The sequence below is a fragment of the Pelodiscus sinensis genome, chromosome 3, assembly GCF_052426305.1.
Source record: "Pelodiscus sinensis isolate ZL-2025 chromosome 3, ASM5242630v1, whole genome shotgun sequence".
In the NCBI taxonomy this organism is placed as follows: domain Eukaryota; kingdom Metazoa; phylum Chordata; order Testudines; family Trionychidae; genus Pelodiscus; species Pelodiscus sinensis.
The window spans coordinates 30,085,526-30,100,919 of NC_143054.1; the positions used below are offsets into that span (position 1 = coordinate 30,085,526).

The window sequence follows — 15,394 nt, forward strand, 5'->3', positions numbered from 1 at the left end:
AAAATACATTTAAGCTATTTTCAAAGATTAGATAATATATAACTCTTTCTAGGACTTTAATGTATTCATAGAAATAAAACTACTTATTTTGTTGTAAAGCATACTTTATCTGCTTATTTGAAAATAAGTGACTAACCTGTTCATAGATCCCATTTGATCAACAAATGTAGTGCAAAAGAGTGATACAACTTCAACCATATTTTTTTGTAAATGAGACTAATGCCTTTTCATAATTTCTGAGGTTTCCTCTAAAATGCTAGGTGTAAAGTTCTTGGGTAACAAATTGCAATTGCTATTCTAATGTTACCATTTTTTTATTATTATTACATCAGAATTAGAACCAACTGGGCCCTTGTTGCTTCCTACTACCATTAAGACTAAATATTATGTCAATATCAAGTACAGGCAGTCCCCGGGTTACGTACAAGATAGGGACTGTAGGTTTGTACTTAAGTTGAATTTGTATGTAAGTCGGAACTGGTACATATTGTAGTCAGCCGCTGGTCAGTTTCAGCAGCGGCTGACTTGGGGACGCCTGGGGCAGAGCAGCTGGGGTGCTGCTGGGTTGGTCCAGTAGCGCCGCACCTCGGCGCTGTGGGACCAACCCGGCAGCCCCCCAGCTGCTCTACCCCAGGCATCCTGATTCAGCCGCAGCTGAAACTGACCAGCAGTGAGAAAAGCCTGGTCTGCTGGGGGGGAGGGCGGGACGCTAGCTGCTCGCCCCCTCCCCCCCCCAGCAGACCAAGCTTTTCTCGCCGCGGAGGACGGGGGCGGTGGGACCGCGGCACGTCTCAGCGATCCCGCCGCCCGCGTTCTCCGCGGCGAGAAAAGCCGCTCCGCGTCTCCCTGCTCTGCCCCCCCAGCAGACCAGGGAGACACGGAGTGGCTTTTCTCACCGCGGAGGATGCGGGCGGCGGGACCGCCGAGACGCGCCGCGGTCCCGCCACCTGCGTCCTCTGCGGCTTTGCTCCGCATCTCCCTGGTCTGCTGGGGCGGCCCCCCCCCCCCCCCCCCCACAGCAGACCAGGGAGACGCGGAGCGGCTTTTCTCGCCACGGCGCGTCTTGGTGGTCTGCTGGGGGGGGGGGCGCAGCTAGTTCGGGGTTCCCTCACCCCGTTGTTAAGTAGGGATCCGACGTAAGTTGGATCCACGTAACCTGGGGACTGCCTGTATTAGAGAGCTAGCTATGTTAGTATGTATCTGCAAAAGCAACATGGAGTCCTGTGGCACTTTACAGACTAACAATTATTTGGGCATAAGCTTTCATGGGATGCATTATCAAGTCTGTCAGATGAGTTCAATAAATTTTGGAATTAGAATTCCTACAGAGTTTGAGTCTTAATGCTGGCATTCTAACTATCTGTTCCATAAATATTTCTTCTCAGATTACATGTCCTGTAAGATGGTGAATTGCATTAAGTGCCTGTTGTCATTGGCAGAAAATAGGTTTCCATAATTTTATAAGGTTTCATGGTACACATAAATGTCATTCCTTTAAGATCTAAGACAATTAAATAAGCTGAAGTGTTTTATGAATTAAATAGCATCAATTACCCAGTCGCAGGCTTCTTTTGAGAGAGTCTACTCGGAGGTTGTGGAGGCAATGGAGGTGGTGTAGGTTTAGATTGTGGAACAGCTGGTGGTTGTTTTGACTGCTGGTTTAAAGCTTCTATAACACTGGCTGTCTTTGCAACAGGAGGTGGTGGTGCTGGAAAGAGTATATCTATAAAAAAGACAAAGAAGAGAATGTGATGGAATTAAATTTTTATTGAGTGTATTATTCTTAGAATCTTTAGCAAGGGTGTTGGAAAGGCAGCCGCAGGCTGGATCCATCAGCTTGGTGGGTCATATCTGGCCCATTAGCTGCCTCTTGCCAACTCCTGGTTTATGGCAATTTTGTTGATAGTATTTTGTGAGAAGTTCTGTAAAGAGGGACTTCTCCTTCACCAGACATTAATCATAGCATGACTTTAAAAGAAATGTTTAGAATTAAGTGAAATAATTAAAAATTTTCCTCTTTAGAGAGGCAAGATGGTTGAAGTAATATATTTGAACCAGCTTCTGTTAGGAAGAGAGACAAGCTCTTCTACAGCTCTGTTTAAGCTTGAAAGCTTGTCTCTATCACCAACAGAAATTGATCCAATAAAAGATATTACCTTACCCACCTTGTGTCTCTTCTGTATTGGCACCGACGGGGCTACAACAGCACTGCATTTTTCTTTTTTGGTCAGTTCAACTACAGAATGGCAGAATATTACACCACCTCACACTTAAGTTTTCCAATTGTCATTTGTATTCCTAAAGCTAGCAACAACTAAGAACATCATACAGACAACACATTGTATGTAACACCTCTGTGTAACACTTCTGTTATACAAACTCTTTAATATTAATGAGAAAAATATAATTAAAACCCTACATAAACACATTGAGAAATCCCTTAAATACTGGTGGTAGAAGGAATTCCCTGCTAAACCACTACAGCAACCAATCCCCCTTGGTCTGTTGTAAGAAACTATTCATACAAATTGCTGGAGGATGGATAACAAGCCAAAAACCCTCCAATTACCTACCTTGTGTAACTTGTTCTTTGAGATGTGTTGCTCATGTCCATTCCATGTGTGTGTGTGCGTGCATGCGCCTTGGGCACGATCTTCAGAAGATTTTCCCTAGTGATACCTGTTGGGTTGGTTGTGGAGCCCCCTACAGTGAAGCCTCCATAGCGCTGCATATAAAATCCACTGATGACTCAAAGCCCACTCAGTTCCTTCTTGCTGGAACATTCTGTCAGAGGGGAGGCTGGAGGGTTGGAATGGACATGAGCAACACATCTCGAAGAACAACCATTATGAAAGGTAGGCAACCATTTTGTCTTTCAGTAATTACTCATATGCATTCCAATATGTGATTTACCAGCAATCTGTATGGAGGAGGAAGAGGATTTCAATGAGTCACTGCTTGCAGAACTGTCCTGTCAAATGCAACATCATCCCATGCCTACTGAGTTATGGCATAATGTCCAGTAAAGATGTGTATGGAGGGCCACATTCCTACTCTGCAGATGTCTTGGATATGGACATGTGCCAGGAACACCACGGAAGATGCCTGCCCTCTGACTGAGTGATCCATCAATGGGGGGCTGGGAGTTTGGCCAGGTGGTAGCTAGGGATGAAGAAGGTTTACTGGTTACCTGGTAAGCACTAGCCTTACCAACATTCTTACCAGGTAACCAGTTAACCGGAGGGCCAGGCCCAGCCAGAGCAGGTTCCCCCCGCCTGCGAAACCCCAGCCCTCCACGGTTAACTGGTTTACTTTTTAAATGGGTGTGGTCCCATGTAGTGGCACTTAGCTGAGGCTGTAGAGCACACTCATTCTCTTACCCTGTAAGTGGTCTGAGAGCTTTTAGCTTAAGCAGTAGAGGCTCATGCACTAAGCTCCAGAGGTCCCAGGTTCAGTTCCACCTGACGATGTTATGTTTACCTCCCTAGCCATAGCAGGTTTTAGAACATGACATGATCCAGGACAAAGAGACATTGGGATATAATCAGGAGTCGCTTTATTCTCTCAGCTATACGTACGAAGAACTGTGGCAATTTGCAAAATGACTTAGTGTGCTCAATGTAAAAAGCCAGTGTATCCCTTACATCCAGGAAATGTATGCACTTGCTCACAGTTGTTAGCATGGGGTTTCGGGAAGAACACCAGCACACAAATGTCTTGATTAACATGGCAAGGAACATGATCTTTGGTAGGAACACACAGTGTAGGTGCAGCTGCAACTTATTTTTGTAAAAGACAGAGTACAGGGTCTCTGAGGTGAATGCCCACCGCTTTAACACCTGTGTGGCCGATGTTATAGGCACAAGAAAGGCCATCTTGTAGAAGAGATGGGCAGAAGGTATCCATGAGTTCAAACAGCAGCCCCATGAGCCATGAAAGGACCAGATTAAGTTTCCACTGTGGTACTGGTTGTTGTACCAGGGGGTACAGCCTGTCCAAACCTTTCAGGAAGCACCCCACCATCAGGTGACCAAAGAAGGAACTGATGGAATACTGAGATAGCTACGAGGTGGACCTTCATTGATGACACAGCCAGACGTTAGTGCTTTCAGTACTGGAAATAGTCAGGAGAAAGGAGAGAGTGACTTGCTGTGGGGATATGCCCCGCTGAAGGGATCAAAGAGAGAAGCATTTCTCCTTGCTAGATAGGTAGCATGGGTGGACGGCTTATGTCTGCCTAAGGATTTTAGGGTGGCCCTGGAGTCCTTCAAAATATTCAGGTCAGAATCAAGTTTTCTTGATGAACAGGCCCACCTGATTGAAGGGGTGATCCTGGATAGCACACTGGGCCTTCTCCTGTAGCCAAGACACCTGTAGCCAAGAACTGCATTGCATGATAATGGCCGTGGCCCATGATGCTAAGTTGGTGGAGTCAAAAGTTGCCTGCAAAGAAGTCCTGGCAGCCTTCTTGCAGGATGTCTGAAAACTTCTGCCTGGCTTCCAACTGGAGAAGCTCCTGGAATTTCGACAGTGGGTTCCAGGCATTAAACACACAGTGGCTTGGTATCACCTGCTGGTTGGAAATAAGAAACTGGAGCTAGTGTTCCCTGTAAGCTGAGTGCTTGGGCAGCCACCCGGTAGAGATTTAAGTGCCTCACAGCTGATTAGCAGAGCACCAGCAGAATATGTTTCTACTGGTAATGCACATCTGCATATGTCTCGGTGCATGTAACAAAATTTATTCCACACACGAATGGGAAAGATTAGAGGGAACATTGGCTGGAGCCCACTGGTCAAGCAGATCTTGCAACTGACAAGGTCCAACATTTTCACTTCCTTATTTTTGGCAGCTGACCTCGTCTGTCCTTTGCACTCCCTATGGTTCACTGCATTGACCACTAGTGACCCCAGTTGTGGGTGGGTGAACAGGTGTTTGGATTCTTTTTGGAGGGACAAAGTAGCACCTTTCACCCTCCTTGGCCACAGGTGGTCAGGGTTTGCCACAGCACCTTAGTAATTGCTTGGATGGTCTTAATAAGTGCAAGGCTACTGTTGCAGAGTCTTGGGGGACAAAATGTCCATAATTGGAACTGAGTCTTCAATAGCTTCCTCAGTGGGCATGTTGAGGCTCTGAGCTATACGCCTCAGCAGATCCTAGTGGGCCTTCAAGTCTATAGATGGAAGAAACAAGGGATCACCACTTCATCCGGTGAAGACAAGGAAGATGTTATGGGAAGGATATGGTCTTCCTGACCCTCAGATTCCCTGGCAGTGTCCTGTTCTGGAAGCTGGGTAGGAGAGATCGATGAAGAAGGGAACATGGTGACAATCCCTCCCACTGCCCCTCCAGTCCGTATGGGTGCCAGATGGATCCTCAGAGGTAGGAGGTGGTGCTGGAGCTACCAAGGAACGTGCTTGGGTCAAGGAGGCCATGGAAGCGGTCCTGAAAACTCACCCTGGGCCCTGATCCTGGTGGTAAGTGGTATCCAAAAGGGCCACTGTACTGGGGCCGGCCACTGTATTGGGGCCAGCCAATGAGAAGGCCAGGACATCATTGGTGCCGTTGCTGCATCAGCTTAGTGGTGCAGGGACCGGTGCCGAGATCAGGACTGGTACCATGAGCTGCGAGACCCAAAGGAATCAGGTGCTGTTAGCTCTATGGCATCTCTAGCTGCCTTAAACTTATCTAGTGTGGTGGGGAGGTTCAAGTCCTCCTCTAACACCTCACACAGAGGAGAGCCCACAAGATCAGACTCGATGGCCCAGCATGAGGGGCCAGAGTCAACAGTGCTAGGACAGATGAGCTCACTCTGTGGTGGCCTGACACAGACCGCACAACCTCTGTCTCTCTTCTGGTCCTCTTGCTAGAAGAACAGTCCGTGTTGGCTGCCTTCTTCTGTGGCAGTGGGAAGCCTTTTGTGCAAGGGAGCAACACTGATGTTCCTTCCATTCCTCCCTACATGGTGTTGAATCCTGCCACTCCAAGGCAGTGCACTATGCACCATGGGCGCTGGCACTGCTTCCTGCAACAGTGGCTGAAGTGTGGACTCCATGAGGAGAAGTTACATCTCTTGCCTGGCTTAAATCCCCTGGAGCTGCAGCATTAAACTTGTAAATTAGCTTTCTCATGACACTTAAGGCACTCAGCATGTGGGTCCCCCTCAGGGAATACACATTGCCACCCACATTGCACTGTTTGAAGCCATGGTTAGGCTGCATACCCCAGGGGTATGCAGAAAAAATGGGGGGAAACCCTTCCCCCAAAACTAACTTCTAACTATACTACTACAAGAAAAATAACCTCTGTCCTAGTGGGAAACTACTATATATATATTAGACATGAATAACTTGCAAAGCAAGAGGTCAGAAGTTCCATCAACTGTCACTGGCAGCAAGAAGAAACTGAGTGGGCTCTGAGTTAGCAGGGGATTATATGCAGCACCTCAGAGGTGCCACTCTAAGGGACTCCGATGGAAACCACTAGGGAAAATCTTCTGATGACCATGCAGGTGGATCACGCACACACATATTGGAATGTATACGAGCAATCACTTGAAGAACTACAGCTGCCAAAAGAGGAAGCATGAGTTGTGAAAATGAAAAAATAGACTCAACCATGATAAGATGCAACAGCAGAGAAAAACAGGGGAAAGTGAAAACATACTTGTAGATGTTACACGCAATGGTGGCACAGGGGGATGAATAGCTGGCGGATCTGATGAAGATCTCTGTCTGCTTATATTTTCCACTCCTAATGAATTTGTCTTCCACATTGTATTAAATGAAGTTGTATGAACACCAATCCCAAGAACTGAAGGCTGCACTAAAGAAAACAGGAAAATACTGTATAAAAATTATTTGCTGACTGCGTGTGTGGGAAAAGTGCTAATAGTCACACCTGTGTTTTATTTTAAATGGTGTGATAGTATATTGTATACATTGAAAGAAACCACCATCATCTTGTAGCGTATAAGAGAATAAATCATATATGACTGAAAACAATAATATCAGTTTCAGGTGGAAGTATTCTTAACATTTCAGCTACAAAAGTGCTTCTTTCAGGTCAACATTTCAAAATGTGTCAGATTTATAATCCATTTCTCAGCTTATGAATTTGATGGTTAAGCCTTGGCAAAGGCAAAAACTTCTCAGTAAGAAATCAAAAGGTGAGTCCTATGAAAAAAATCATTGAACTCCTGACTGTTGCCTTTAGACACTACTTGAAAGGCACATAATGAACATGCCTGGGAACACACTGACTCAACAAGTAATAAACTTAAAAAACAAAAACTGGTCTGGTAGTACTTTAATGACTAACAAAACATATAGATGGTATCATGAGCTTTCATGGGCACAGCCCACTTCTTCAGATGACTGGAGAAGTGCGCTGTGCCCACGAAAGCTCATGCTACCATCTATATGTTTTGTTAGTCTATAAAGTGCTACCAGACTAGTTTTCGTTTTTTAAGTTTATTTTGTACCAACTAACTCGGCTACCCCCCTGAAGCTTCTCAACAAGTAATGTTAGTTCTAACCTGGAACTTCGGCAAAACTATACTTCAGGGTTTCATCAAAACTAGGACCAACAGCTATAGCACTTGCATTGCTTTTGTGATTTACAACTGATTCCACATTTACTACACTAGGGCTAAAATGCTATATCCCTCTTTCACTAAAGCACACTATAAGCTCTCCTTTTTTATAGCAGAAATTTAGCTAAGTAGCATATAATTTTATCCCTACACAGAAAGCATGATCTCCATATTAAGGAAAGATTAAAAACAGTTAATGTAATGCAGAAATAAGCATTAATTTGGATATAAAGAAAGTATAAACGGATGAGACGATTTAAAGAACATTCTAAAATTAAGAGGATAGTATTATGAAAGGCAGCTAACAAGAGGCTAAGATTAGTGATGACATCATTATGTTCAATTGGGAAAATGAAAGAGGCTAATGAAATAAACTATCGTAAAATATACCATCAAACCTTTTTAAGCCAACAGGCGTATTTTTCATGGCATGAGCAGCATCACATGGGTGCCAAGTTGGAGGGGAGGATGGGAGAAAAAAGATAAATGACAGTATTTTGAAAGCCTGCCATTTAATCTAAGGGAAATGGGGTAAAATTTAGTCAAAGGGCAAAACAAACATTTTAATTATTCAGTCAAGAAGAAAAATAATATCCTCAGCTGGGTTCCCCCTTCTCAAAAGGTGTAGGCAGTCTTAAAAAACCCCACATGAAATCATGGTAACCATTTTATATTCTCAGCTAATTTCCAAGAAAAATTATACTTTTTGCAGGTTTTTATGATTACTCCTGTACCATGGGAGCTATTGTAGACTCATCATTTAATATACCAGAAAAGACCAATGGTGTATTAAGTCCTATAGCTTAACTTCATCCATGACATGATCCTTCCAAGGAGGTTGAGAAAACCATTCATGTATATGGTCAGTTGTGCAATGCTGTACTTTATGCTATCTTATTGTTCATTTATTGTTAATACAGTCAAAGCTGAGGATGAGTGTTCACTCTACACAGAGTACATGGACTATTTTACAAGGCAGATAAGAAATCAGTGCATGCACAAAGTCTGGCATATTTTAGTATAAAAGGCTGTAAGAATACGTGGAATGCTTTCTTGCATTACTATAGTTTTAGTCACTTTTGGCATTCAGGAAAGATAACACATGGCATTAGAAACTGAAATCCCTACCCACAGAACTATCACTGTATTTGCCAGTCTCTTCATCCTCTCCCATCTAGTCTTGATTGTACAGATTGGACCTCCCTTGTCCAGCACCCTCAGGACCTGATCAGTCCCAAACAATGCTAAACTGCTGCCCCTCCCCTCCAGTCTGCCCCACTACTGCCTGGTCACTCCCTGGGCTGGAACTCTCTAGCTCCTGCTGCTGCCAGGGCTGGAGCTGTGTGGCTGGGACTGGAGCTGCCTGTCTGCTGCCGGGGCTGGAGCTGGGCAGCTGGAGTCAGAGCTCCCTAGCTGCCGCCAGAGCTGGAGCTGTGCAGCCGGGGCCCAAGCTTTCTGGCTGCCACTGGGGCCAGAACTGCACAGCCACTGCTGGCCCGCTGCTACTGCCTAGCTGTTGGGATCAGATTCCGCCTCCTCCTTCTCCGGGCTCCCGGCTGAGTTGCTGGCTCCTGCTGCTGCACTCCTGCCCCGTGGCCAGACCTCCCCATCCCTGGACTCTGTGGTCCAGGAACATCTGAGTCTTGGTTAAGGGAGGTACAACCTAAGGATGTTAAGAAGCATATAACTGACTAATCATGTACAATCTGTATCGAGTACAGAGGCAGCAGGGGCTGGGAAAGCAAGTAATCATGACTACTCAACTACTCTTTTACGTCCATAGTACAACCTGTAACGTTAATTTTCTTATGTGAGCATTTGGCCCATACAAACAGAACTGAGGCCCACAATTTCACATAGGCCTTTGAAGAGAAAAATCAGCAGGGATCCTAGTTTTCCTTGATGAACCCCCCCCCCCCCCAAAACTCCAATTAAAAAGCATAAAAATCCATGGATTTCCATAATTAAAATGAAATGCTAAGATTTAGTTGATATATTTACAATTTTTAAGCAAGTTCAAACCCTACCAGTGCCATCAAACATTGTAATAAAATAGAATTGAAATTTGTATTGCTTATATATACTAAATATTTCTATGTCTGTATTCTAGACTTTCAGAAAATTGTGTGTTTTTTAATGCACAAGAACCCTGGAATGATCCAGTTACATTGCATAGTTCCTTTATTACTGTCAATGTTCCTGCTGTTTCAGTCTCATGTTTTTGTTTCTTTTCATTCAGTTTATGTTTAGCGCTTTCCATGAGTTCTTCAATTCTTTGCCTCCAAATATAATCTACAACCTTGCTGCATATAGTACAGAATGGCACATTACGATCAATGTGAAATTTGTTCTTGCCAAACTCAATGACATAGTCTTTAGGGGCATTTTAAGAAGTTTTTGGCATGTTTTCATTATTTTAATTACTCACATCTGAAGGCTGAACTGAAACGTAAAATGCATAAAAACATGAATCGACATATGTCATTGTGTAACCTCAATACACCGGAAGCAGTTTATATGAGTATGTTTAACTATGTAAATTTAAAGCACATTCAAAAATCAATTATGAGAAGGGAAGATTGTGTGCACTGAATAAGTGCCATGGGTACTCTCAGTAAAATTTAGTTAATAAATACTGTTATTTTTTCACAAAATGTGAAAACGAAAGATTCTCTAACAGGATAGTTACGTTTTCATTGGTTACCAATTCCATAAAAATCCTAATTCCGCTCTTTATTTTATTTCCACACTTTCCATCACAGATTTATAAAGAGTGACTGTAATGTTAATCATTGCCTATTTTTCTTCATACTATCCTCAGCCCCTTTTAAGGAGCTAAATGGTTATGGAAGTTCAGTATAAATCAGACTGAGACATCTTTAGGAAATAAAAGTTTTAGAAGTTGGAGCACAAGCAAAAAGCAGTTGGTGAAATTGATCATCTGGGCTGTTACTCATTTCTTATAATGAGCTTGACCCCTATTGATTTTATTTATAGATCTATTATTTTCACACACATTCTGTATGATTCCCAAGATTCAATTCAAAATGTATTTTCCTTCACTAGTCCATACAATTAAAATCAAACTCAGAATATGTTGTGCAGATTCACTTCAAATTAAAAAACAAACCATCAGTAAATAGTTCTAATACCTACCTGTGCAACATAACTGTAAAACAAATCTTCAAAATGTAAGGGAAAAAAAAGTTATGATCCCATTTCTTCTAAAACACTATATTTTCCAGCGTTAGTACCTTTGCCAATATTCCTTGGCGGTAGGGGAGGTGCACTTGTAGTAACAGGTACTGCAGATTGAATGGGAGGTGGACTGCCACTAAGTATTGCTCCATAGGTTTCATTCTGTAATATACTAGGCATAAAACTTCTTTGTTTATCCTTGGCAATATTTGCTGCATCTCTTGCCAAACACGCTACATTAGGCTGAAGTTGGTTTGGTCCCAGCTGATAGAAACTGACAGGCCTGTCCTCTCTTCGATTAGGACTGGGTTGCTAAAAACAAAACAACAAAAGAAAAGAAAAATGCATTTGGAAATTACATTAGTTTGGTTAACTTATTCAGCAAGGCTTGAAATATTTACCCAATACTGGCTAGTCAGAGGACTATGCCTATCAACTCTTATGGCATCAATAGCTTTTCCCTCTCATTTCTATAATAGATGATGGTGCATCTTTTATTGCATTTTCCCTAATGTTTATGATCATCCTCATCACCACCACGACCACCTAGATGTATCATGTTAGCACCTAGAGGCCCCAAATGAGACTAGGGCCCCATTGTACTAGGCACTGTACAAATGCATGGTAAAAAGCAGTTCCTGTTCCAAAGCACTTACAATCTAAACAGACAAGACAAAGAAAGGGCAGGAGAGGAAACCCGTAGATGGAGGGAAGAAAAGACTTCCCCAAGATCATACAATAGGTAACTGTAGAGCCAGGAAAAGAACAATGGTTTCCTAAGTTCCAGTCCAATGTCCTAATCATACCACGTCTAATGTTTTTTTCTTTTCATTCTTTCATCTTGCAGCCCATTATCATATCTCTTTCCCAAACTTTACCCTTTCTTTTCTCCACTTTTTCCACCCTCTTCCTCCCACTCTCCCTCTACCTCCAAGAACATTCTTTTCTTTTCTAATGTATTTCATCACTCTTTTTTCTTGCCCATATCCATCAACTCTCACATATGGCTTAGAAATTCTACCCAACATGTAAGAGCTACTTGCCAGAGAGTGTTATATTAGATGAGGGGCTCTGCTGACCAGGGGCAACACATGAATGAAAAGCTATTTCCTAGCTTCATAAGCTCCTGGGATATGAGAAAATGCTGGGATTCCTACCAGTGTACTCTTCCTCTATCCTATTCTTTATATTAGGCCTCTTGTATTCATTTAGATGGAATAATATGGCTGATGGTCTTACCATAACCAAATTACTGTCCAACATTTTAAACAAAATCTGCGTTTGATATACAGAGACCTCAGCTCAGTTAGTACCATGGTAAATACATTACAATCCTTTTAACCTTTTATAAAAAGATGCAGAAGAAAGGGAAAAACACAGCATTTTAAAACATAATATTAAATATAGTTTTCATTTTAACAAAATCTCCCATTTTCTTTCCCTTTGGTTGGAAAGCCTTCAGTTAGAAGGGGAAAAAACCCCTCATTAGGATAGATCTGAAGATGGTCTTAAGTGGCCTTTCGGGGAAAAAAGATGAAGTTAACAGAGATGTTGTCAATTTTGCTGAAGTATCATGTTGTTTCCTAGAAGACCAAACAAAGCAAATATACACAAGAGGGGAAAGAAGAAAACAGCAAAGATAGAAAATGCAGCTTCTGTCTTTGGGGCTGACATTCATTTGCAGCCTCACTTCTGGAAAGACACAGGCACAGCCCATAGTCTTATCAGACACTGTGAGGCCTGGCTAACTTGTACCAACTGCTAGTTATTTTATGGCATTGCTTTTAGTTGCCTTTTTATAGTCACAGGCTTATAGCAGTGTTGCAAATTATAGAGTTTTAGCCAGCAAAGTCAGACATTTATTAGAAAGAAAACAAAGATAGGAAAGAGAAGATATGAGATAGGGAAAGAAAAAGACAAACTGGTGCAATAGGTGGGTAGAAGAGAAAAAAAATCTTACATCCCACGTGATGTTCAAGATTCAGCCGGAGCTGATGGGTGTGTTGATGTCATCTGCTTCTCTCTCTGGTCAAGACATCGTTCAGGATTGGGATTAAGCAGGTCTGGGGTCCCAGAAGATGGTGAAGCTCACTACGGTAGCTAATTTCCCCCCTAAAGTACCTTTCTTTAAGGACCCCAAAAGGGAATGATATGTGGAATAGCCCATCCTCTAATTATTTTGTCCATCAATTAGGCATGGTTCCCAACACATTAATGTTGATTCTATACTTTTCTTGTGTAGTAATATATCCTAACACAGCCCGAGAGTTATATTAGTTGGCTTTTTAATTTGGAGTTAGTCAGTTTGTCTCCCTTACGTACCTTTTCTCTATAACATTTGTTGTTAGGGTACTGTGACCTTTTATAAACATACACTCATAAAATGTTCACAGTTGAGCTCACAATTAAAATAAATATATAGGACCAAACATCACTACAGGGCCCATGTTGTAACTGTCTGGTAAATGTAGTGCTCCTCAGCCCTTACTGGCTATTAGAAAGACAAAAGGATATTTGCCAGGGAGAGTGAGGAGAATCTACCCTCTATCTGACCTTTGTTTTTAAGGTTTCCTTCCCTGCAAACACGTCCAGTATTTACCTCAACTGCTATTCATATTTGTACCTAGCATCTGAAGAGCAAAATTGACTAGGGTTCTGCACAGACACAATGATATTTACAAGTATTTGATCACTTTGCATTATCTCAAGGAAAGCTATGAAGAGGCTCTGTAGAAGCAATGAATTGGTCTGTCTTCAAAATCAGTGAAAGAATTGCAGTAGCTTCAGACTTTCCAGATGTGGAATGTTGTGCAACCATAAGAGCCAGAAAATTACCTTTTTTAAAAAGAAAGTGTATATAGTAGCTTATGATTCTCCAAGAAAGCTTAGTACTTCTATAAATGGATCTTTCAAGTCTTGTCTATCATAACTTGGAAAATCTTATTTCAATTCATAAGAATTTTGCCTGAAAACAGAAGTTGATTTCAGGCTGCTATAATTTATTTTGTCACAATTAAGGATGTAAGATCCCGTTAACTTGTTAAACATTATGTTTACCAGTTAACTGATTAAAGAGGGAGATGGCGGGGGGACAGGAGCACCCTCCCCCCCATCATAGCCAGGCTGAAGTGGCCATTCCACACCATGAACAAGGACGGCCCCAGCCAGCAGGAGCAGCCCCTGCCTGCGGTAGTGGGACTGGATTCGATCACCACGTACACGGGTTGCTCTGGTGGCCAGTCAGAGCAGCCCCTGTCTGTGTCACACCACTAAGGCTGGGCCCACCACCGACAGCTGGCTGGTCAGAGCAGCCCCTACCTGCAGCAAGATCCACGGGACTGGAGCAGCTACCCCCCGCCTGCAGTGAGGTCATTTAACCATTCACATCCCTAGTCACGATACAAGACAGCTGTGTATACCATTTTTAAAATTTTAAATCACAACTTTCTAAAGGTACAAAAGTTTCTTGACTTGCAGATGTTTGTTCCTATGTGATCAAAAGTTGTTCTAGAAATGATGGGATGTTCAGAAGTCAATGCTGTTGTGGGATAACCACTATTCTAATCATTACAAGAAACGTGAGCAGTTTGGACAAAAGAGTAGAGATTTAGAAAGTGCAGCAGAGTAGATTCCTTACTGATGTTCATGTACACAGTCTTTATTCCACTTCAAACAAAGGTGAAACTCCCTTGTTAAAAAATACTTCTAGAATTCTTTAGAAGTACTATCAGAGGGCTCATCACACACCTCACATTCTTATGCTGAAAATTACGCAGGCCTATGTAAAAACTCTACTTTATCTTTTAATCGTTCAATCATTAAAGATGAACAAGCACAACTACTACAGCATTAATCATCAAACTCTCATAAAGGAAGAATAACACTTTGCCTAAAAGCCCATGAATGTACCCAGCATGGTAACTCCCTTCAATAATACAAATCCCCCAATTTGGACTAGTAAAGTATAGTAGTAAAAGAATACTAGTTAAGTATTCCTGCATTTACGTCTGTAATAATACAGGGAAAAATTGTCAAAAGTGCCTAACTGACTTGGAACGCAAGATTCATTTTCAAACCTTCTAAGTCTCACCGAAACTTAGGTTCCTAGGTGACTAACACACTTTTGAAAATTTCATCTGTAAGCAAAAAGGGCATGAGTCCAAGTCTCTCACTGGCTCTCTTCAACTTACTAAACAGGAAGCAAGTCCAGTTAACTTGGTCCAGTTAAAAGGCGATGTGTGAGTTTGCCAAGAAGAGGGAGTGTTGATCAGCCTGTGCACATTATTAATATGTGCCCTAATTAGTTTGTCAAGTTTTCAAGGAAGTCATCTGTTTTGCTATGCTACTTTTTCCTATTGCAACAATCATAAAATAATAATTTGTAATTATTGTTCTCTAATAATACAGAACAATAGACAGAGTCATAGGTTCACAGGATTGGGTTGTAACATTCCAGAGATCAACAAGAGTAAAGATGTGCCTTAAAAATATGGTTAGATAAACACACAATTGCACAGATTGTTGGTATAAATAAAATGAGCCATTTAGCAACTGCATTCAAGCTAAGTAGGTATTTATACCCACAGTACTGTAGACACATATGC

At 42.2% G+C, this 15,394-nt stretch overlaps 1 protein-coding gene across 2 annotated transcripts in view; it reads right to left on the reverse strand.

Annotated features, from left to right (window-relative positions):
• ASAP2 (ArfGAP with SH3 domain, ankyrin repeat and PH domain 2) overlaps positions 1–15,394 on the reverse strand; it is a 184,715-nt gene that overhangs the window by 16,094 nt on the left and 153,227 nt on the right. The window contains exons 22-24 of one of the 2 annotated variants that reach the window (XM_075923513.2): positions 10,847–11,102; positions 6,665–6,823; positions 1,555–1,723 (exon numbers count right to left, since the gene is read on the reverse strand). In XM_075923513.2, the coding sequence (XP_075779628.1) occupies positions 1,555–1,723; positions 6,665–6,823; positions 10,847–11,102 (584 nt within the window). The remainder of the gene's footprint in view (positions 1–1,554; positions 1,724–6,664; positions 6,824–10,846; positions 11,103–15,394) is intronic. The other variant, XM_075923514.2, reaches the window with a different exon arrangement.